We start from the raw sequence: 23712 nt of genomic DNA, 5'->3' as shown, positions 1-23712 counted from the left end.
GGAGCCCCTCCGTTCGCATTCCTCTCCGAGCCACTGAACAGCTCCGAGGAAAGAGAGACAGAGGGAGAGAGAGATAGAGGGAGGGAAAGAAAGAGCTCGGCACTCTATTCTGTCATGCTCGGCGAAGAGCGGAGAAGAGCGGGAGCGGGAGAGCAAACGCTGCCGCTGAGAGGCGGATTAAAAGCAATCTATATCCACATAAATCATTGATTAAATGAATCATGAAATTAATATGTAAATTGTGTGTTTAACCTCTATTTATATACCACTGTCTGTCATCGTAGCGTAAATCTAAAACTAATTGCGATTTCTCAGCGAGCCTGGGAAACTGCAAGAGAGAGACAAGGAGTGGAAAGAGGGAGGAAGAGAGAGGTAAAAGTCTGACATATTTATTAACTAAACGTTCAACTACATCAACTTTCTCATTAACAGCAGTATTAAGGGAGAGTGGTGAGAAAACCAGACCGTTTGTGCTGCATCAGCACTCTGAGTGTAACAAACGTAAGAGGGATGCTTTTGGCCCAGAAAGATGACAGTATATTGAGGGGAAAAAGCAATTTATGGTTGTCTGACAACTACAAGAGCCAATTATATGAATGCTGTATAATCCATACAATGTGTACCTAAATACCTAAATATAAAACTCTGACGCAACTAACAACTCTTTTGATAATCAGGTTGCCCATTTTTGGTTTGATTAATCAATTACCTAAAAGTTCAAAAGCATTTACTAAAAAGTATCTTATCTCACATCTGGTCTAGTGTTATCCATAAAAACAATGTGCGACTAACACTGCAATTAACAACTATTTTGATAATCACTCATGCTTGATTACTTGTTAGATTAATCGGTTAAAAGGGTTAATACATTTTTTATTATATTCAGCAATTTAATGCTAAAAGTCTGGTCCAACATGACTTTCAATAAGTTATACAACTAAAATCTCATTGATTAATCTGCCGATTATTTTCAGATTAATCAATAAAAATAAAAAAACTGCATTTAATCAAAATACATTATTACAATATTACTATTTGAAACTGGTTAATTCAATAATTGAATGATTAATATGAATTAATAAATATTAGTCAATTACTCAATTATTCTACTTAACAAAAGCAAATGTTTAATTCTTGTTTAAACCAACAGCAACAAAGCAACAACTTTGTCTTAACTGTTTCAGTTTGATATATATCTCATGAACACCTGACAGTTGCTAAAACACAATCACAAGAAAAGCTCAAAAATACTGCAGATACAGTACACTAACGTTGATAAATATTATGTAAGTATCAAAGCCGACTGATACCTGAATATGTGTGTATGTCTGACAGACACATTGTTTAGAGGTCCCAATGGCTGTTCTAGAGGCGGTAGTGCTGTGTGTGTGTGTGTGTGTGTGTGTGTGTGTGCGTGTGCGTGTGTGTGCGTGGGTGGGTGGGTGATATAGGTGAGGCGGAGTGATGGGATCAGAGGCCCTTCCTGCCCCAGCTGACATAAACCACACTCTGGACAGTCCAGCAGGCCACAGAGGACCCTGATTTATAGTCAGACGAAAGCCAGGACAGCCGTGGTGATCTTTCAATAAAACATCAAAAAAAGCTCTGACCCATCCATTACCCACAAGCCCCTGTGGAACAGATGGGTCAGGTGTGCCTACCATCCCTCACACTGCAATCTCACACTGAGGCACCATGGGAAAAACCAGGAAGAGTGTGTGTTCTGTTGAATTACAGCACAGTGAAAAAGATACTACTACTATTAGTTTCTATTCAGTTACAGTAACTCTGATCTGATTTTAACTATACTTGATCAAATTGTTGCAAATTGCTTATAAACTACAAAGCATATGTCACTTTTTTCGTAAATTGGCTCTATGCTCATATATTGTAAAGTTTTATTTGAAACTTTTCTAATCTCATTAAACACAAGCAGTAAATTGTTTCATATGTACATTATCCAATTCGAGTAAATGTGACAATTTATGTGACAATGGTTTTACCCAGAAATTCTTTCTTTTTTATGTTTAATGAATTAGCCCCAATGTATAGCACACATTTTTTAAGTGATTTATCAAACAAATAATTGATAGATAAATTGATCATTAAAACTGCATGAGACTTTTCATTAAAGTATTAATATATAGTATGTTCCAAACTTAATTATATAATAAATCATATTTCTTTTTTTGCAGAACTTATATTTTCTGACTTCCATTTATTATAATATGAATTAATTAAAACAGGAGTTTTCAAACTAGGGTCCAGTGACCCGCAGGGGGCTGCAAAAGTGTACAAGTAGAGGAAAAAACTTGAAAGAAAATACAAATATTATAAAAAACCCATGTATAAGACTGAGTTAACCTAAAATATGTATAAAACACAATACATATACCTTGTTTTTCTCACAATAAAAATAAATGGATGTTTATGCATAAAACTATGTGGGGTCCTTGGCATCAAAAATCAATTAAATATATATCAATATATTTACAATGTACTGATGACATTGTCTTGCATCATATTTTTCAAATAGGCCAAAATTTAGAAAGGATCTAAAAATTTGTTTAATACTCACACACACACACACACACACACACACACACTTGTGTCAGAGGCAGGAAGGTGAAAGACAATGTATCCTACATTTGACAAGAATGCAGTGCAAGACGAGCCCACACACTTTACCTTTACTCACTCACACACACACACACACACACACACACTGAGGTGGTTTAGTTTCACACACATGGTAAATGTTTTAAATTTTAGTTGGGTGATTGTCAGTGCGTCTTCAAAAGAAAGCAATAAAGTGTTGTGCATGCTCTCCCCCTTGTTTCCCTAATTCACTTCATTTCATTTTAACTATCCGTAACAATCTGGCGAGACATTACCCTGTAATGAAACCAAACAGGTCCTGATTGTTTTCATCAGAGAACCCCCCCCCCATCTCACATACACACACAAATGACACCCATTGCTACTGACAGACACAATATTTATACGGTTTCAGACGTACACACATGCACAACATCAGTCCACACATCCATACATACAAATACACACACTGACCACGCATTGCTTTGTAGAAAAAGAACCATCCGGATGGAAGAAAGCTACTGATGACAGCGTGTGTAACTAATTTGTTTTCTGAATTCAAAAAGAGCAAAAACATTTTTTTACTAGTCTACGGGATTGTAAAAGTTGTTGTTATTATTAGGGTTTGTGTGGGCGTGGTTTTAGCCATCCTTCTATTTGGATGAAGTGTCTCTGTAAGGCATTTTTAAGAAACGACCATCATAACAGTGAATAAACAAGCACATAACCTGCTTTGTAGTGTGGTTCCAATTTACAGTCTGCGCACATGCTTAACATGTTTCCAATCAGGCCTAGGGCCGCTATTAACGGAAACTATCATCATACTTATGAGGGCACGGGAAAAAATCCTGAGAATGGAAAACACATAAAAGCAGCTGTTATTGAGCATGTCCATGATTCACATTTAGGACTGTTTGAATCTCTTTCAAACTAAGAAACAAATGAAGCACAATGCAAACCGAAGAAGGGTGAATATTTTTGTTGAAATCTGAAGATTGCTCATATGTTTTAACTTAAGTTAAATCATCATTATTAAAGGTATTCAGATGACTTAAGAGTGGCAGTATGATTGAAATTTTCCCAGATGAAAATATACTGACGGTATATTTACTGTAGGCCAAAGAAATCTCAAAGACAGGATGACAGGAGACATGTAGCATGATGTTACAGGTGGAGGTCACATGATCAAAGTGCTTGTAAAACATTTGGCAACTGCGTTCCATCATAAGGTGCTCATACCCTCTGCTTTAGTCTGAAATAATTGCATTTTTTGTAATAGGATCTTTCTATGTGATGTGAATAGTGCAGCGCTCCTGGGTGGATTTTAAAAGTTTTATAGGCTTATTCTGCAGACTTCCGGATGGTGGTGCGCAGAAGGGTGTGTGTGGGGGGCGGTAATTGGAGCTGGGCTGCCCGGGGCAGATAGAGACAGAATGAATCCCTTACAGATCCGACGAGAGCACTAAACCGGCCATGATGTCACCACATACCCAGGGCTTTTCTTGATTTAACCCAGGCGCAGAAAGAGACTCGCGTACATACAAACACTCACCCAAACCCTCCTTGACCCTATCTCTCCTTGCATAAGAGACTCCACCTTGGACTTCAATATTTCATCTTTACTTCTTCATTAATTTACTGATAATCCAGAGCAAGCAGTAGTTTCTATTAATTATTTTGACTATCAAAACATGTCTGGCCTTTTGACTAAAACAAATAGTTTATATTTTACAAGTGCAGGGAGTGGTTTATTTTTTTTGTTTGAATGTGACTTGAATTTATTTTATATTAATCAGTAGTTTGTATGTTTGACTGCAACATGACTTCAATATAATTCAAGGTCTGACCTCTACACAAGCAGATGTTTCTATGTTTGACTGCAACATGACTTCAATATATCTTCGATCTGTCGAAGCATTTAGTGAAATCATTAATATGGTGACTGAGAAGCAGTAGTTTCTAGGTGAAACCCATCTGCCCAAGCCAGACACTCAACGTTTAAGTTTGCGGCGAATTATGGCCTCCAGATGTGAGAGACACGACTGAAAAAACACGTCTTCTGAGCAGGGCAAAGCACGACTTTGTCATTTCCTCAGATCTTCACATCTTTCAAGTGCTTCAAAACGGGATTCTGAGAGTCAGAGTTTTCAGACAGAGTGTCAAACGCTCACTTGAGCTCGCCTGTCATTACCCTAACCTCTCCGTTCTGGCTCGCCAAACGCTTTGTGCGAGCGGATCACCAGCTGCTTGCTCGCAGGAATGGAGAAGTGCAGCGGAACATGTCATGAAATATTAATCGGCATAATTGGGATGCTAGTTAGCGCTTCTTTGACCAGCTTTAGTCCCCTCCAGCGCAGCGCGGCACGGCTAGCGCTAAGTGTCAAGCTAAACTATTAAAGTGGCAGAAAAAAATGATGAACTCTTGAAAATGGATTAGATGGGGCTTATGATTCAGGGCCTTTAAAATACTCACTAAAACGCTCTAATCGTCTTCTCGCCGCCAACGACAGACAATGGCTGGGAAGAAAACACCAGCTCTTCCGGTACGAACAACTTTGCCGATTTCAGTGTCACATTCAATTTTCTGCTTCCTGCTTCTCCCCGGATCCCCATCCAAAAACAAGCATTTAAAACATCAGTCCTAATTAGATGATTAGTGCTCTGAAGGGCAGGAGATAAGTCATTTGCATAATTCAATCATAAGAGTTAGAGATACATATTTCGATGTTCGTTTGTACAATTATCTCCGCTGTCCTGGGGGCTGTGATACTAATGTGATTAAACAATACTCTTGCACGGGGCCTAGTGTTCTCCATTAAAGCACTGCTAGAGGCAAAGCAAAAATTAATTTTAGGAGACAATCAATTTTATTCTACATGACTGTAATAAATATAGCCCGGCTGCAGATGTGTCATTAAGCTCAGGAGGAGACTTTCCCAAAGTCAAAATGACTCCAGTCTCTTTCCCTCCCGCCGTAACTGAGGACAGTGAGCGGAAAGTGTCATTTTTCCTCTTGTGAGATTCTTGACAGGCCATATCCATCTGTCTGTTTTAACCTCTTATATCTCTCTCCCACGTCGCTTCACATCAGCAAACACCTGCTATTCCTCATCCCCATCGAGACGGTGTATATTAAGAGCTAACTTCATAATTGCAGCTTCTAAATGCTCCTCAAACATCGTTTAATGATTGCGGATGTCAATATGTAATTTGTGCAGATTCACATATGTAGTGGCCTTCTTAATTTGTTTTCGTGATTTCCACACCTAGAAGATTCAAGTAGTGCCTTTCCATCCCTAATTGACCACATGTGTCTTTGCTTTGCCTCTAATTCATTGGTTACGCATGGGACTAGTTATTAAAGCGCTGTGGCTTGGAACAGGCACCCGCCAACATTAATGAGAACTCACATGGCCACAAGTTGTTTTATAAGAGCCCGTCAGCAGTTAAGCGCTCTCATGTCTCAAACATGTTCTCAATAAGACAGAGATGGACAGAAGAGTCGGTCTGTAAGACCAGCTGCCAGCAACTACCTGTAAATAAAACTCTCTAAGAATCTCTATCCTTTTATCTTACAAGTTGGCCCCAAAAACTATTTGTACTTTTAATCCCCCCCAAAAAGGAAGAACGCATTAAAATAAATGCCACTTAGTTTATAAGACTTCAGGATTCAGATGCAAGAACCTCCAACATTTGAAAATAAGGCATTCGATAACTGACTAATAACCTTTTCCTTGCCATTAAAGTGAAATTACTGGATCTAAACATAGAAGCCTGATAAAAATGATAACTTAAAAGAAAATATCTCAGAAAAATCTCACATTTGTTAATTTGTTATATTAGAATCATATATATTTTTTGCATTAGATAATATATATATATATATATATATATATATATACACATACATACACACACACATCCACATATATATCTATATATATAAGTTTCTGTTTACATAACCATACAAAAAAAAGTTTTTGTTTACATAATATATGTTTGTATACTGTGTGTATTTAATATGTATTTATAAATACACACACATGCATGTATATATTTAAGAAAAATATGTTGTTTATATTTGAAATATATTTATATATAATATAAATTATATGAATATAAATGTATACATGTAAATATTTTCAAAATATATACTGTATGTTTGTGTATTTATTATACACATAATAAATGTGCACAGTACACACAGATATATTATTTAAACAAAAACTATTTTCAAAATATATACTTTGTGATTACTAATGTATTATTGTGTGTGTGTGTGTGTGTGTGTGTGTGTGCAAAGTATATAAAAGAAACAATCTCAGAAAACTCTCAGACAGACTTGTGTTTTTGTGTCTGAATGTGTGTATATGTGTGTGCAAAGTATATCACAGACACACGCACTCACACAACACTCTATATATATATATAGAGAGAGAGAGAGAGAGAGAGAGATCATAGATATATAGATAGATAGATAGATAGATAGATAGATAGATCATACATAGATAGATAGATAGATAGATAGAGAAAACTCTCAGACAGACTTAGAGGTTTTTGCATCTGAATCACAAATGTATTTGTTTGTTAAATTTAAAAATCCATATAAATAGTAAAAAAGAAGGTTGTTAGTTACAAATCATGACATACTGTTTAAAAAAGATGACAAAATGCATGTCTTTAGTGTCCATATGGGGCCACTGGATATGAGATATGACAGCCGTTCACATACTAACATACAGATACACTGAAGCCCCTCTTGATGCGTCAAACAGTATTAATTCATAATTTACTGTGCAAAAAAGGGTAAAGCAAAGAGTGAATCTGCAAAAAAACAACCTCAGAAAAAGGTGGATGTATAATTAATGGCTGACATTAAGGTGTGCAGAAGGAAAAGCGACAATTTGAGGAGATTTGATGAGACAGCGGGGTGTCTCGGGTGCCTCGGGCGAAGCCAAAGGCGCTGAGCCTCTGTCCATATGGACCGAGCGCGCACACGTGCACGCGCGACGAAACGGAGAGACCTGGAGGCTCGCGCGCACTCCTGACACGAGATGTGGAGATCATTGTGGGTAATAGCAGACCTTGTCCATCATTGCGTCTTTGTTTTAAACTTCCCAGTTTTCTTTAGTGTTCACACTTTATGCGCGACTCAAAATCAGACCAAATCAATCATACGTGAGATACTAATTCAAATTAATCTACAGATTATGATTCATAAAGGTGTCAAATTGTGCATTTTAGGGAATCTTTGAAACGCTGCGCGTGTGATGGTAGCTCGCGCCTGGGGCAACGATGGGAATTAGACACATTTTAAATTAATGACTAAAAAAAGCAAATCGCTTCGAGATGAAAAAATAATATGACAGGCTTTCGAACAAGTAGTGCGTTTTATGATTTAACCTGACAATTCCTGCAACTCCTGCTAAAGTGCGATTGGCATGAATGCAAACAGGGATGTTGTTCTCACACGCATGAAGTAACTCTCTGGTCAGTGATGCAAAAAATATTAGTGGACAAGAGCTTTCTGCACTTTTTTTTATTTTTGGATGATCTTGCACTTGGTGGAGGAGGGAAAAAACAGTTAAACTAATCCAATCCACCTTCGCGAAGAGGCAGGAGAGCAAGCACAGATGTTCATCTCTAATGTAATTCCCATTCAATTTCCTAAGTGCAGTCCCCAAGTGCAAACTAGTTTAGTGTTATGTTTAGCTTGCAAATTTCGTTTTAATAAATAATGAATGCATTAAAAACCTGGAGATCAATTGCGAGCTGAGAAATCATAAAAAGCCAGCCGTAATTGCCGCGTGCGTTTGCTGATTTGGACACTTTCTGTGTGTTTCAGTCTGGAAGTTTTAAAGAGCCCTTTGCATATTTTTATACTGTGTCTGAAAACCCAGTGAGCTCCCTACCTAGATAGCACATTCAGCTGCAGACTCGGAACGCGCCACTGCTGGGCGTTCATAAAAGATGCTTTCTTGAGTATGATTCTGTATGATTACGAACCCAGAAACAACACTTTTTCAAAACCTCGTTTTAAATAAATAAATCAATAACTGTATGATTTTCGGGCCCTAAAACGTGGACGAAACTTGCAGTAGCATCTAATATAACGGTGTAGTCCTATTTTCCTATCGAATGATTCTTATGAACCGGTTCTTTTTTCAGTGAATCAAAAACGTAGCGCAATCAGTGTAGTCCGATTCCTGAACGAATGACTCGGTTCGGTTTAGTGCCTCAAAACACAAAATCCAACCTGGGTATGACTTTAAATTGTATTTTGTGAATTTTGTGAAAGCTGAATAAACTAATATAGGTTACTAATTCTTCATGTCCGACTCCAAGAGGCCTAAAAGTTCTGTTGTAATTTTTCATATTTTTATTTTTAAAAAATGCTTTATTTAAAATATAGTTAGCCTACTACCTTACATTTGTCACCCATAAAAAGTTTTTAAATTGTCTTATCTGTAAATACATTTTGCAATAATTGTTTTATATTGTCTGATCTGTGAAAGGTGATACGATCTGATTATTTGAATGCTGAGGGCATTAAATGCAATAAAAGTTGCAATTTCTTTTTTCCTAATATTTACTCTTTTACAGTACTTAAAGAATCGTGGAATAATGGAACTTTTAGGGAATCATTAAGAGGAAACAGAAACAGTATCGTATACACCCCTAAGATTCTCACCCCTATCCATTTTGTTGGTCTATCTAAACATGCATGAGATGCCTTTGGCCATTGCGTCGCACTCTAAGTGTTTGTAAAATGCATGTCCTGTGACCTCTTTAATTCTGTCGCACCCTGTCTGGCTGCTTTCAATAGGACTATCTGTCCTGTTTAAACACCCCCTAAGTAGGCATCTCAGGATACATTTTGAGACACACTCCTCACTTGCTTCGCCATGGCTGTCCCGTTCAAACCGATGCAAAAGACACCCATTTGTCTCAGCTTAGCCCTTCTCCCAGTGAGCCTGTGCTGAAGGAGGAGAGGAGAGAGAGAGGGAGAGGAGGCGAGGGGCCAGCACGCACATTAGTTTCAGCCATCTGGTAGCGGGACGGTGGATGATGTTTAAATCTGACTATAAAAGAAATGCGATGCTTGTAAAGCAACGATGCCGAGGAGCAAATTCAATTTCAGGGGGGCCCATTTTCTCGGGCAATTTCATTACCCGACCGTATGCTGCAATCTGACAGAAGAGTGAAAAGCGCAGTGTTCCGCACCTCATTCTCTTATTGTCCATTTTGCCTGGACTCAAAATTAAACAAAATAATGTTGTAAAACGGTCTCTCCCCCGCTCACTTTCTCCTCGCTCTCATTTCTAATTAGATGTGCACGGCAGATTGATTCAGAACGGCGCAAAGCCCAATAAAGTGACGGGGGATTCTTCTGGAGGTTGTGCTGGGGATGTTAAAAGGTTAATTACCGAACCTTATGGCCATCTGGATATGCGCACTCTCTCTCTCTCCCTAAAACACACATGTGTGCATCTCCACACACACACCCGCTGTGCAAAAGCGCACTTTAAGGCCATGTTTCCTGAACCTTCTCGCCCCGACCAATTTTCAATACCTGACCTTTTACCTGTGAGAAAGTAAAAAAAATGGAAATAGAAAATTGAAAATACTAGACCTGATGCAAAGCACTTCATGGAGAGGAATACATACTGAATTTAAGGTTGTGAACTTTTGGGGACAGACTTCACTTCAAAATATATATATATTTGATATATTGTATAAATTATATTTAATTTATATTCAATATTATGTCATATATGACACAATATTTAATATAATTATTTTGTTATTATTTATTTTTATATAAATAACAAATGATTTCAAAATTATTTAAGTGTCTTTAAAAAAAAATTATACACAGTGTTTTGACTGTTATTCCACTAAAAGCGAAGTTGCTGCAGTTTTTATCATAACATATAATTAGAGACTTTTTCCTTGGATGATAAAGGTCTTTAAAGGTGTACTGCTCCCTTGAGTCCCACCACACCAATCACACAGACATAAGCTGATATTGCTGCAGGAGCCTGAGAACACTAATGCATCTGTCATGATAACAAGCTAAGAATAACATCTCCACACCAAACACAGCCACAGATCCAGGAGAGGCGATTCATTGATTTATGCAACATGGCCCAACACCTTCTCCAAATTAGACGTGGGACATCGTCCAGACAAATGGAGTATCAAACAAGAATTCCAGATCTGGCCCTCGATATGACAAGGTTAAAAGTGCATAAATGATATTGATGTCTATTCATGTGATCCCGACTCAGTGGAGCAAATAACAGAATAAAGTGAAATACAACCGAAGTATGACCCCTAGTCCAAAGAGCTGTCATTCGTTGTATAAGCAAGAATAAATAACTGTACTGAAAACCTGAAAGTTTCTAAACACTTAGTGTAGATTAATCAATAAAGTATAATGAGTCAATTCAGTCATTTAACAAATCAAAAGGTATACCAATGAAGGATATAAATCTAGGAGATCCAGGAAAAGTTAACTTATAAAGCTCATAAAGACAAAATGTAAAAATACATGCTAATTTTTAAAAAAATCATCTTTGTTTTATGACATCAGTTAAATAAATCCTGCAAGTAAATAGAATTTAAGAGCTATTCAAATTTGCATTCCAAACTGAATTTATTACAAGGCAGCTGCAATATTGAAATTAGCATTTTGTTGTTTATATATACGTGTAAATGAATATCAGATTATTGTTTTTAGTTGATCTGAATCATTAATATGATCATGTTTGCGCTGTAGCCTAATAAACGCATGTATAAAAAGCAGATCGAATGGTCAGCGAGAAAAGATTCCGGACAAAGTTATTTACTTGATTTTGGAGAAAGCTGTCATTCATTTTTATCATCAGCCTATTTTTGTTAAGCAACTATTGTTTTTTCTCAGGACAATGATTTGATTCGAAACGGAAAAGGGGTCAAAACTGCAGGTGGTTTGGCAGAAAGAAAAACTGACTGCAACCAATTTTATGCAAAAGTTTCATTTAGGACACTTAACGTGTTTTGACGAGTTCACAAACAGCACTTTATAATAACTTTTTTATAAGTAAATGAACTTAATTAAATGTAACTATCTTGTTTAGATCACGTGCGTTAAAATAGAACTGTCATAAGCGTGTAACCATAAATATTTACACACGCATGAAATCGTTTTTATTTAAGTTATCATAAAGTGTGAGCAACTTTTCCAAGTATGACAACTCTGCTAGTTCTGAATGAACTTGAAAAGCACCTCAGGTTCCGAAGCTGAGCGTAAATGTGAGATGCATATGCGATATAGACTAAGACTTGCCTGGCATTGGTGCAGTCGTTATAAAGCGCCTCGAAGTCTTTTCGGGTGATGAGTTTGCACCGGTTCACGCCCGGCTGAATGGCCCCAAGTCCGCGCAGGATCCGCACCTGCTCCACCGTGCACACCACCGGACATATATCCAGGCGCTTCAGCTTGGTGTAGACGGTGTGCAGCCCGCCGACCAGGTGCTTCAGGAACAGGTCGAACACCTGCGGGAGGCAGATGAGCTCCTGGCCGTCCACGGTGAACGAGGCCACCTTCACCCCGTGCACCTCCACCATCTTACACTCGTTATTGTGGACACCGCCGGGCCCGTTCCCGTTAGTGCTGCCGCCGCCGGTGCCGGAGATGAAAGAGTTGATCATGCTGCTGGTCAGTCGCGGGGACTCGGCCGGGCTGGAGTACAGAGAGTCGGGACGGAACAGGCTGCTCGCGCCCCCGGGAGTGGAGGTCGGTGAAAGCACCGGAGGAGTTGCTGATACGGCCATAGTTTACGCGAAGTTTCCTCCTTTCCGTACTTTTGAGTCAAGCACACCTTTGCTGGCTCCTCGTACTGTTTCGCGGCTTTCACTCGGTGTTTCTCATGCGTCTCCGGTAGCGACTGCTGATAGTCGGTAATGTGCAACTACCTTCCTCGCGAGTGAGATGGATAGAAGTGTATCGCATTCAGCGATTCAATTAGCCAGCCCACTAAAGGCCGGAGTGACAACCATCTCAGCCAATAAGGAGCGCGATGGCACACGCCTTTGAATATTATTGGCCATCTGCCAGTGATGGGCGGGGACTTGTGTTCTCACTATCAAAAGCAAATACAACTTTTTAGACAGATGATATATTAATTCGTGTCTTCAGCTTGTACTGACCACCGCTGTCGTTTTGCTAACACGTTTTCTTTCACAACCTTTATGCTAAATCATTTTAATGCTGAACATAAGAATAGTGCATAATAAAATATGTGCGTAATGATATTTTCATGTGAATGTAGCTAGGCTATGTTCTTGTCCGATAAGCTTTATAAAAAGTTTATTAATAATGACTTATATCATAATAACACTTCTATTATTACGGTATTATAGGCCTATTACTGTGAATGTCAGTGATGACTGAATATTAGATTTCTAGACATTAATATGAACAAATATGTTCACAGTATGTCCTTCCATACCAGTGACTACCCATTCCAACCATAGTTAACATAGCATCACATAATTTTAAAATTGCAAAACATCAGCATGCAGAAGATTTTCATGATGGAAAATATTATGCTTCATATTTTTGAACAAACTGATTTTTTTAAAGGCCCAGAACATCATTGCTATTATAACATGTAACACATAAAAGTAAACTAAGGTGAACTAACTTTACTGTCTAAGCTTTGAGTAAGCACTTCTGTTGTTATATAACATTGCCTTTTAGGTAACTTATAAAAGATAGAGGTCTGGATTTTAAACATTTGGCCTAATTTGAAGTGGCATGTGAATCTTACTTAGAATTTCTAGTATACTATAATTGTTATTTTTCATGTTGAGTTCATCCATATACCTGAGAGCAAAGATTTTTTTTTGCATATGGCTGTAAATGAACATCTGCTTATTTTTCAGTATCATTTTGTTTGAATGTATTTTGTTTTTTCTCTTAAACATGTTTACAAATGAATTCACTGATATTAACAGAAGAAAAGACCCTCTGGAAAGACATGGGTGCATTTCAATAAAGAACAACAATCTGTATTGTAAACTAGTTCTATAGCATGTCTTAAAAATGTCAGTCTCTCTAATACTATTTTTTGACAGTAACACATCTGATTCACTTTTCTTTTTTTCAATACTTTATCTTTGCTCTCATTATGAACCACTTAGTGAAGCAAATGAGGACCTTTGTAAATGAGAATCTTTATACAGGTCAAAAAAAGTCGTTGTAAAATTAATGTAGGGATCATGCTTAACCTTTGAGCCCTTGCAACTTTTGTGGGACGATTAATATTGTAATGAGTGCCTAAATGCCATGCAAATTTCTGCCAAGTACCTGCTGAAATTAAAAAGCTAGGTGGCAATCTAGAAAATTAGATACATATTTTACCTAGCTTTCAATCGCACCTCAACACTTCGTCTTATATTTAATCTTAATGAATACCTGATTAACATACCTGGCCCTGCAGGCACACATAAACCGCCCCCTCCAGCCGCCCCTCCAGCACCGCCCCAATGCTCCATATGCATATTCACAAATAATACACACATATATGTAATGGGTCTATATACTCACTCTGGCATATGTTAATAGCAGTGTAAGCAGCATTAGATTTAAACACTGGTTTCAGTGTTTCTAAAAGTAAAACTTTTATCACCTGAGAAATCCATTTTTTAACAAAATATAGATCTTATAGGAATACTAAGTAATTAATAGTATAAAATAAGAGAAAAGAAGTGATTACAATGCATAGGGAAAAGACAAATAAGAAGGAGTGGAGTCATAATGAGAGGCACTGAGAGCTGGGAGAAGATAATAACTGGAAGAGAAGAGGCAAGAAAAGAACGAGAGGAGATGAGCAGAGAAGAGAAGTAAAGACAAAAAAAAACAAGACAAGAAAAGAAAAGACAAGCTGAGCATAGAGGAGACAAGATGAGGCCAAGGGAGACAAATCAAGAAGAGATGTGAGACAAGACAAGAAGAGACAAACCTAGCCTAGAAGACAAGAGAAATGACAAGTTGAGCATAGAAAAGAGGAAACAAAATGATGACACAAAATATATAGCAACAACAATGTAGTGAAGAGACAAAGCAAGAGGAGAGGAGTTACACAATGAGAGAAGATGATATGCTTGAAGAGAAGAGACAAAACAAGAAGAGAGGAGCAGAGAGGAGATGAGACAAAACAAGAGAAAACAAGAAAAGACCAGCTGAGCATAGAAGAGACCAGATTAGACAAGATAAGGTAAGTCTATGTGAAAAAAGTTGAGCAGAGATAAGACAATAAAAGACACACTGAGAATAAAAAGACAAGGAGAGAAGAGTTGCGCATAGAAGAGATGAGATGAGACAAAACAAGAAGAAATAAGATGAGGCCAAGTGAGACAAGTAGAGAGGAGGTGAGACAAAATAAGTAAAAAGAAAAGACAAGCTGAGCATAGAAGAGACAAAATGAGGTAAGACCAGGTGACACAACTAGAGAAGAGATGAGACAAGACATGAAGAGACAAGCTGAGCATAGAAGGGATGAGAAACCACAACTTGAGCACAGAAGAGTGGAAAAAATGTTGACACAAGACGTGTAGCAATAACAATGGATAGCGAAGAGACAAAGTTAGAGGGAAAGAGTCAAACAATGAGAGAAGATGATATACTTGAAGAAAAGCAACAAAACAAGAAGAGAGGAGCAGAGATGAGACGAGACAATACAAGACAAGAAAAGACAAGTTGAGCATAGAAGAGAGAATATGAGACAAGACAAGATGAGGCCAGGTGAGACCAGTCGAGAAGAGATGAGACAAGAAGAGACAAGCTGAGCATAGAAAAGAGCAGAAGAGATAAGTTGAGCCTAGAAGAAAGGAGATGAAATGATGACACAATATATGTAGCGATAACTATGGATAGCGATGAGATAAAGTGAAAGGGGAGGAGTCATGCTCTGAAAGAAGATGATATAAAAGACAAAGCAACAAGAGACAAGCAAAGAAGAGAAAAGATGAGACACAACAGGAAGGGACAAGGCAAGACGAGATAAAAGCGGGTGAGACACGTCGAGAAGAGATGAGACAAGACAACATAAGACAAGATGATCATAGAAGAGAAGAGACGAGACAAAACAAGATGAGGCAAGATGAGACAAAAAAACAAGAGATGAGGCAAGAAGAGACCAACCAGATGAGACAAGCTGAGCAAGACAAATCGAGACCAAAGAGACAAGATGAAGATGAAGATAGAAATGATGAGACAAGACAACACAAAACAAGACCAGCTGAGCATAAATGATCAGACATGAGTCGAAACCAGAAGAGGCAAGTTGAACATAGATGAGAAGAGATGAGTGAAGATCGAAAGAGACAAGTTTTGTGAAGGGATAACAGTGCATAAGTATGAGACAAATAAAAGGGACAGTCATATAATGAGATTCAAAGAGAGAAAATAGAAGCTAGATGAAATAAGAAGAGTAAGGAAAAATGGGAAGAGAAGAGACAAGAGAAGTTGAGGATAGAAGAGAAGAGATGAAGCAAGATGAGACAAGACAAGCTAAGCATAGAAAAGACAAGACAAAACAGCACAAGAAGAGACAAGCTGAGCAAATAAGAGAAGAGATGAGTCGATGAACAGAAAAAAGTAAAGTACAAAAAAAAAACAAAGAAAAATGAATAGACAAGAAGTGTGGAAAAAATAAGAATGAATGAGATGGGTGAATTGATGAGACAAGGGATAGTGAGAAAAGAAAGAGACAAAGTGAGACTGAGCAATAGAGTTCAAGCAATAAATGTTTGAGACAGAGGGAATGACTGACTGGTTGTGTTTTAATAGCATCAGTCTGTCTCTCTCATGTCAAATATTACACTGAAGCCAGAAGCAGATCAGCAGCCTCTCTCGGTGTAATCAAATGTTTCTGCATTCATTTCCACCTTACGCAAATCAATAACAACAATAAATTACAACTGATTTTAATTGAATGTTGTTTCTAATTTTACTGTCACTCGTGATAAATATTTATGTCTATTACAGCATTTTAAATTCATTACACTCCCACATCTTTTTCACTCAACGGATTGCTACATACATCAGCAGTTCAGTAATCCATTTGGGCTGTGACACGTGCCAAAAAGTTGCCTGACTCTTAATTTAGGGTAAAATATCACCCTTTAATTCTACTTAAGAATAGACAAGTTGTCGCTTGAATATGCTCAACTTACTTAATTTCTCAGAGAAAGCCACTGCAGATGATTTAAGGACACTCTTCTCACACATGCTGCCAAATCACAGGTGACTGGACCTTTTTTGAGAGCTTCGTGTTTTCGAAGACACACCGGCTGTGTGTACGGCACTGTCCATCAACAAAAATTACTCTGGGAGAAAAGTGGCCAAAGGAGGTTAACTGTTTTGGTCACGTCAGACTGAAATGTTATTTCATTTTTCAGCTCCAGGGTAGTGCTGCCTTCAGCACTTTGAATGAGTGATGTGGACTTATGGTAATTACGTAGAAAGGTGCTGTTGTGCCATAAAGTGCCTGTTGGAATCCCAATAAGTAATTGATGACAGAACTTTTTTTTTTTTACTATCCCTTTAAATCAGCATTATTTAAAAACAATATAAAAAAAATACTACCACATTATAATACAATGCAAATTAATTAAGAAGATTTGGTATATAATGTCACAAAGCAATGCACAAGATTTGAAACCAAATATTTATTAAATAATATTTATTTATGCATGCATGCATGCATGCCTTTATGCTTTTTATGCATGCTTTTTGAGTGAAATTACACCTTAAATATATTCTTGATAAGATTCATAAAGATAAAATGATACCTCAATACTTATGGCATGACAATGACAGTAGTTTAAGTTTACACAAAATGCTACCACATTATATAAATACAATTAATACAATTTACAATTATATAACAAATAATTACGATTTGTTTTATAATGACAAAATGCAATGCACAAGATTTGAAACAAAAAAATATTTATTTATTTATTCTTTTTATGTTTTTATGCATGCTTTTGGGGTGAAATTAGACCTACTGTAGATATATTCCTGATGAGATTTCAAAAGATAAAAGGATACCTTAAAACTCGTGGCATGACAATACGAGGATGATACGTGTTCATCGGGGCATTTCTGCTTCACCCATGCATTCACTGTGTGACACACTCTGATAACCAATCTCTAATTTCATTTATATTTATGGTGAGATTTATAATGCAATAATGTTCTCGTGGATGTTTCATTTGGAGAGTTTACGAGGGGCCTGACAGATGGTGTCATTGTACGTTGCTTTGCCACCGCTTACCTCTCTCTACTCAAGATGGCCACCCTCAAAAAGAGCTGAGAGAGAAATTAAATGAACTGTGAAGTCTCCTTGAATTCCACTTCAAAGTTGCAGTTAAGTATGAAAAACTTTGCCACAGTATTTCGCAATCGCCAACTGAACGAATGCCAGATCTTTGAACAAACACTGGCAGCGAAGGCTGCAACTTTTCCACATATAGTCTAGTTTTGGTTGCGGTGGCTCTGTTGATGAATTGTTTATTCTTTCCTTGTCTGAATCGTAATCTTAATCCTTCTTAATCAACTCTGGCTCTCCAAAGTGCTTGTAAGATACAACAGTTTAGCAGAAGACGGTAGGACCTGTCCTTAGAGACGTCTTTACCCGGCCTGAAAGTAATAACAGGCAACAAAACAGCAAAGTACTCTCCAAACACAGAAGCCGTGAATGAGGACTCTCAGAAGCGAGCATCAAAGCCTGAGGAACTCACAGAAGACTGCGGCTAAAGGTGCAGGCTCTCGCAAGATAAAGAGCGCTTGATTCTTGCGGAAAGCATTGTAGCACTCGTCGCCTTGATTTCTCTTTCAAAACCAGCCAGAACTAAATGCCTCTGAACATACAGGGTGATGGCACACGATGAAACCCCACATAAAATGATTTCAATCCACACAGGTTTTGTTTTTCATTTCTTCCACAGATTAAAAAAAAAGAGAAGTATGAGCCGTATAACAAGGAGTTGACATGAAGACACCCCTCCATCACAAACGCTGCGACAAACTCTCTTGTTAAAAGCATCCCTGGTGCGTCAGATATGAGAGAGAGGGAGAGCGAGCAAGAGAAGAAAAAAGGGTTCTCCTGTTGTAAGCCATCTGTCTTGTTTTCCACTGTTGTTTTAAGCATGGACAAGACGTGCTTTAAAAAGCAGACTAAAGAAGATCAAGGGTCACCAATCTGTCTTATTTGAAGCTATAAACACCTGTCTCTATTCTGGCCTAAGAAATAAGTATCAGTGACAAAGCCTGTGATGTTAAAGTCAAGAAAGCTGGGGAAAAGAAAGGTCTTAAGGGTTATCCGTGCTGCTTCTTTCTGTTTCGGGAGATATGGTCATCTCTCTTTGTTTACCAATGAACTATACAGCACCTAAAAAAAAAGAAAAAGGTTCTGGAGATCTATGGTATGTAGAAAATAGAAAGCAAGTTCCTCATAGCATGCTTTTACAAGATGATTTTTAAAACCCTTGACTGACGATGAAGAAAGCCGCAGAAACATCTGGAACATGCAGATAGGAATATTCAGAGAATAGACAAAGCTGCTCTGAAATATATTCTCCGGTGCATTCTGGCATATCTCGAGATAAGGAGAATGTTCTTGAAATATATGAATTATAAGTGGGCAACCCCTTAAGCTGCTAAAAAGGCCCTTGTTTTGTTTCAGGAGCAAATGGTTTAGAAGCTTATACTTTGGAGATATGTGTAATCATTTGAGTAAAAAAAAAAAAAAAGGCAAACGTTCTGTAAAATTATATCAACCAACTTTCTTTTTTAATGTCCTTTTTTTTTAAAACAACACAGTTTGTTATGGACACTTATATGTTATGGGTTCAATGCTACCTATAGATTTAAGACCATAAAAAAAAAAGACTCGCTCCTTGGTTTGTAAAAATAAGCATATTCAGTAAATCATACAGTTGACATCTACGGACAGGACATGTTAAAATACACACTGTTTTGAATGAATATACTGAAGACGCATTACGCTTTAAAATGAGACGTACAATTGCAAATTCCAATTAACATGTTATATATTTTTTGTTTTGTAGTCACCAAAAAGTACATGGAATACTTCTGTTGTACGTACATTACTGTAAAATGTGTTTTTGTTTGTTTTTACAAGTGATTTGACAAATTATAATGCATTATTGCAGGAATGATGATTGGTTTTATTTAATTGTTCCAATATTTTGTGTGGCATTTTTAGCATTTGGATGATATAATAAATAATTACAAATTCAAGTCAAGTCACCTTTATTTATATAGCGCTTTAAACAAAACAGATTGTGTCAAAGCAACTGAACAACATTAATTAGGAAAACAGTGTGTCAATAATGCAAAATGACAGTTAAAGGCAGTTCTTCATTGAATTCAGTGATGTCATCATCTCAGTTCAGTATAAATAGTATCTGTGCAATCATTTGCAATCAAGTCAACGATATCGCTGTAAATGAAGTGTACCCCACCTAAGCAAGCCAGAGGCAACAGCGGCAAGGAACCAAAACTCCATCAGTGACAGAATGGAGAAAAAACCTTGGGAGAAACCAGGCTGAGTCGTGGGGCCAGTTCTCCTCTGGCCAGACGAAACCAGCAGTTCAATTCCAGGCTGCAGCAAAGTCAGATTGTGCAGAAGAATCATCTGTTTCCTGTGGTCTTGTCCCAGTGGTCGTCTGAGACAAGGTCTTTACAGGGGATCTGTATCTGGGGCTCTAGTCCTGGTCTCCGCTGTCTTTCAGGGGATGTAGAGGTCCTTTCTAGGTGCTGATCCACCATCAGGTCTGGATACGTACTGGATCTGGTGGCTACGGTGACCTCGGAATGAGAGAGAAACAGACTAATATTAGCGTAGATGCCATTCTTCTAATGATGTAGCAAGTACATCGGGTGTTATGGGAAGTGTTCCCGGTTGCGGTTTAACTAATTAATGCAGCCTAAAAATCCTTTAACGGATTTGGATATTAGAAGCGTTTTAGTGTGTTATGTGTAAGCCAGGTTAAAGAGATGGGTCTTTAATCTAGATTTAAACTGCAAGAGTGTGTCTGCCTCCAGACCAATGTTAGGTAGGTTAGGTACAGTATCATAATAAATCAAACAGGGGTCATTAATTACAAAACAACATTTTTTACAAGGTCCCAAATTGACACTTGGATTAAAAAATATTGACATTAAAAGCTGCCAGAAGAAGCTTAAAAAAATAATAATTCTTAGATTTCATTTCAGTCATTAAATGTACTAAATTAAAAAAAAAAAATTCTAATAAGAAGTTAGATGTCTTTAGATGTGATTTTTTTTAAAATACATCTTGATAGCTGGCTGTCAGTGGCTGTGAGAGCCAAGAGGGTATTTTGACAGCTCATCATTAACACCTCTTCCCAACTCCTGCTATTTGAAGAAACAATATTCTGTTGTTGGCAGCAGCTGGGAACATAAGCCATCGGCGAGGAAAAAAAAAATACAGGTTTTCAGCATACTGATCCCTTTTCAATAGCCTCACCTTGCGTTTGTAGTCTATGAATATTAAAATAAGTCTATCTGCTGAACATTCTGAACATACACTACAGTGGAAAAGTATTAGGCCATTATATTTTCACCCAAAACAACAACATCATGGTTTTAAGCCAGTTATTTCTATATTCTGCAATAGTGTGTCAGTGGGAAACATTGTTTTACATTTCCAAACATTCCTTTTACCAGTATTGGCCTAAGGCTTTTGCAAATTAGTGTACGTTATACAGAGATAAAAATCATATTGGAACATTACATTAAGTCATGTTGTATGAAATTAAATTTAAAATAGTTAACACTTGCCATTTCTTCACAGTGGTTATAGACCTATGTTTATGTTTAATATACATGCCTGTAAATATGTTACATAAATATCAAAACGATGTAACTACATAATATTAATGAATGGTTCTTGATCATATTTCCAATTAATATCCATTAAAAAAAAACAGACAGAGTTTTAGCCAATTTCGAGGTGCAGGAGGCGAAATCAAAGAAATCAAACAAAAAGCCTGAATCATTTTTAATGTTTAATGTTTCTTCTTTATTTTAAAACATGGAGGATTCCAGTTCTGAAAAGATGTTGTGTACATTTTGGCTACTGTGTGTTTAAATGTGTATGTTTTAGTGTACGTCACGATATAGCGTGTCACGTGACAGTGTGTAGTTTCAAGATGGCTGCGGAGGATCTCCCATCTCAATTTGATGTTGTCATTCTAGGAACAGGTATGAAAAATCAACATTAACATGATCATTTTTAATGGTTTGCGCTACCGAGGTGTTTTCTGTGTCTGGTACAGCTGTGGGAAGTGAGTGTAGAATGACGCTCTTTGTGTTTGGCCACAGACACAGTGAAACAGACACAGCGACACATGAACGCTAAAATGAATGGGGCTGTGTGTTTTTGACATGTATGATGAAGAATAGCATTTATATATTTGTTCTGACAGTCATCTGACTGCTGAATTGTGTAATAGCAGAGAATCTGTAAGAAAGCGCCAGATGAGCTGGAGACAGTGATGGAGGAACACTGACTTTAATCTTTCTTCACTGTGTTTGTGTGCTGAACTCTGGGTGAATTCAGATGGCTATTAATAACTTATTATTATTATTATCCTAAAGACGAATTTACAGCAGTTATTAACGTGAATAATACATTTAGTCTATTATTTTACTGTTTTTATTAATTTATGTCTATTGTCTTACTGTATAAAAACATGAAATTCTTCAAATCTGACATAATAATAATAATAATAATAATAATAACAATTATTGCAAAAATACTAATTTTGTTTATTGTTTGTTGTCTGTATAAAACAAATCTAAAGCATGTGGGTAATATAAGAACAGCATCATTCAGCAACTATAATAATAAACATTATTGTCAACACTTAATATTTACAACAATTATTACAAAAATAATAATTTTAATAACTTTGTTGTCTAAATTGTTAATTATTTGTTGTATGTATAAAGGTAGAGTATATTGGTAATAATAAAAATAATAATATTATAATAAATTATTGCTTTCATCATTATGAACATTATTTACAATAAATATTAACAGTATTAATAACAGCTTTATTGTGTCTTGTTTATTGTTATATATTTTTTTTATTATGAACACTTGTTATTATTAAAAAGAATTAATTATATTAATAACACATTTTTAGAACTTCACATCTTTATTGTCTTTACTACTACTACTAATAATATTAATACTAATATTTTAGTAAAATATTAGTTTTGTTAATAATAATAATAATAATAATTTGATGATTTAATAGAATATTGCTACAAGCCACAAAAACAGATCTAATCATTTCTGATAACTAAAGTCAAAGTCAGTTTTTATATTAAATATTTTGTAATAAGTATTATTTTATATTAAGTAAGTTTTATCCAAAGCAACTTGCAGTATTGCACTTATTACAGACACATCTCCCTTGTGGTAATCTAGGGTTAGGGTTCTAGGGCACAACGGTGATGGCTTGGACTTCTAACTGCCAACCAAGACTGCACAGTGATTTTTACAGTGGACGGTTCTAGTTTAACATTCCCTAGCCTGGTTTAGAGTTCAGCACTACTACTTATTGAGTGCATCAGTGCTCTAAAGTAGTGCACAAACCAGTTTGTCGTTTTACAGAACTGGAGCTGACCCTGACTCTGTGACCTGCTTCATACCCAGCACTGAATTGTAGGTTTGTGCTGCGGACCCTCTGGAGGGCGCATACTTTACTGGACTGCGTGGTGCAGAGCGAGACCCCTGGAACCATACTGTCCTCGTTCTCTCTAGTGTCCTCATTCAAAGTGCAGAAGTGTGTTTATATGCAGGCCAGATCCTCAGGACAATGCTGAAGCCAGCAGGAGATGAAGTTACTCCCTGGTGCAGAGCATTGTTCTGCGGGGAGGAGAGGTAGATGGATAAAAAAGAAAAAGAAAAGAGGGGTTAGTGCGATGGCTAAGAGCAACGTTCTCGTGCTGTGATTGATGGTGTGCAAATGAATATATCTGGCCCACTTCTGGTTCCG

General features: G+C 37.1%; 2 protein-coding genes across 4 annotated transcripts in view; one reads left to right on the top strand and one right to left on the bottom strand.

The window, feature by feature from the left end:
• The window catches only part of LOC109067735 (dachshund homolog 2-like), a 143416-nt gene extending 130824 nt beyond the window's left edge, over positions 1–12592 (bottom strand). For all 3 annotated transcript variants that reach the window (XM_042748428.1, XM_042748429.1, XM_042748430.1), the window contains exon 1: positions 11930–12592. In XM_042748428.1, the coding sequence (XP_042604362.1) occupies positions 11930–12417 (488 nt within the window). In that variant the 5' untranslated portion in view covers positions 12418–12592. The remainder of the gene's footprint in view (positions 1–11929) is intronic.
• Positions 12593–21800: 9208 nt separating this feature from the next.
• LOC109045473 (rab proteins geranylgeranyltransferase component A 2-like) overlaps positions 21801–23712 on the top strand; it is a 59789-nt gene continuing 57877 nt past the window's right edge. Inside the window, exon 1 of the mRNA XM_019063351.2 lies at positions 21801–21907. Coding sequence (XP_018918896.1) covers positions 21856–21907 — 52 coding nt within the window. The 5' untranslated portion in view covers positions 21801–21855. The remainder of the gene's footprint in view (positions 21908–23712) is intronic.

This window comes from Cyprinus carpio, chromosome B21 (assembly GCF_018340385.1).
Source record: "Cyprinus carpio isolate SPL01 chromosome B21, ASM1834038v1, whole genome shotgun sequence".
NCBI classification, from domain to species: domain Eukaryota; kingdom Metazoa; phylum Chordata; class Actinopteri; order Cypriniformes; family Cyprinidae; genus Cyprinus; species Cyprinus carpio.
The sequence above is the reverse complement of the archived record's forward strand: the minus strand, read 5'-3'. Positions and strand labels throughout refer to the sequence as shown.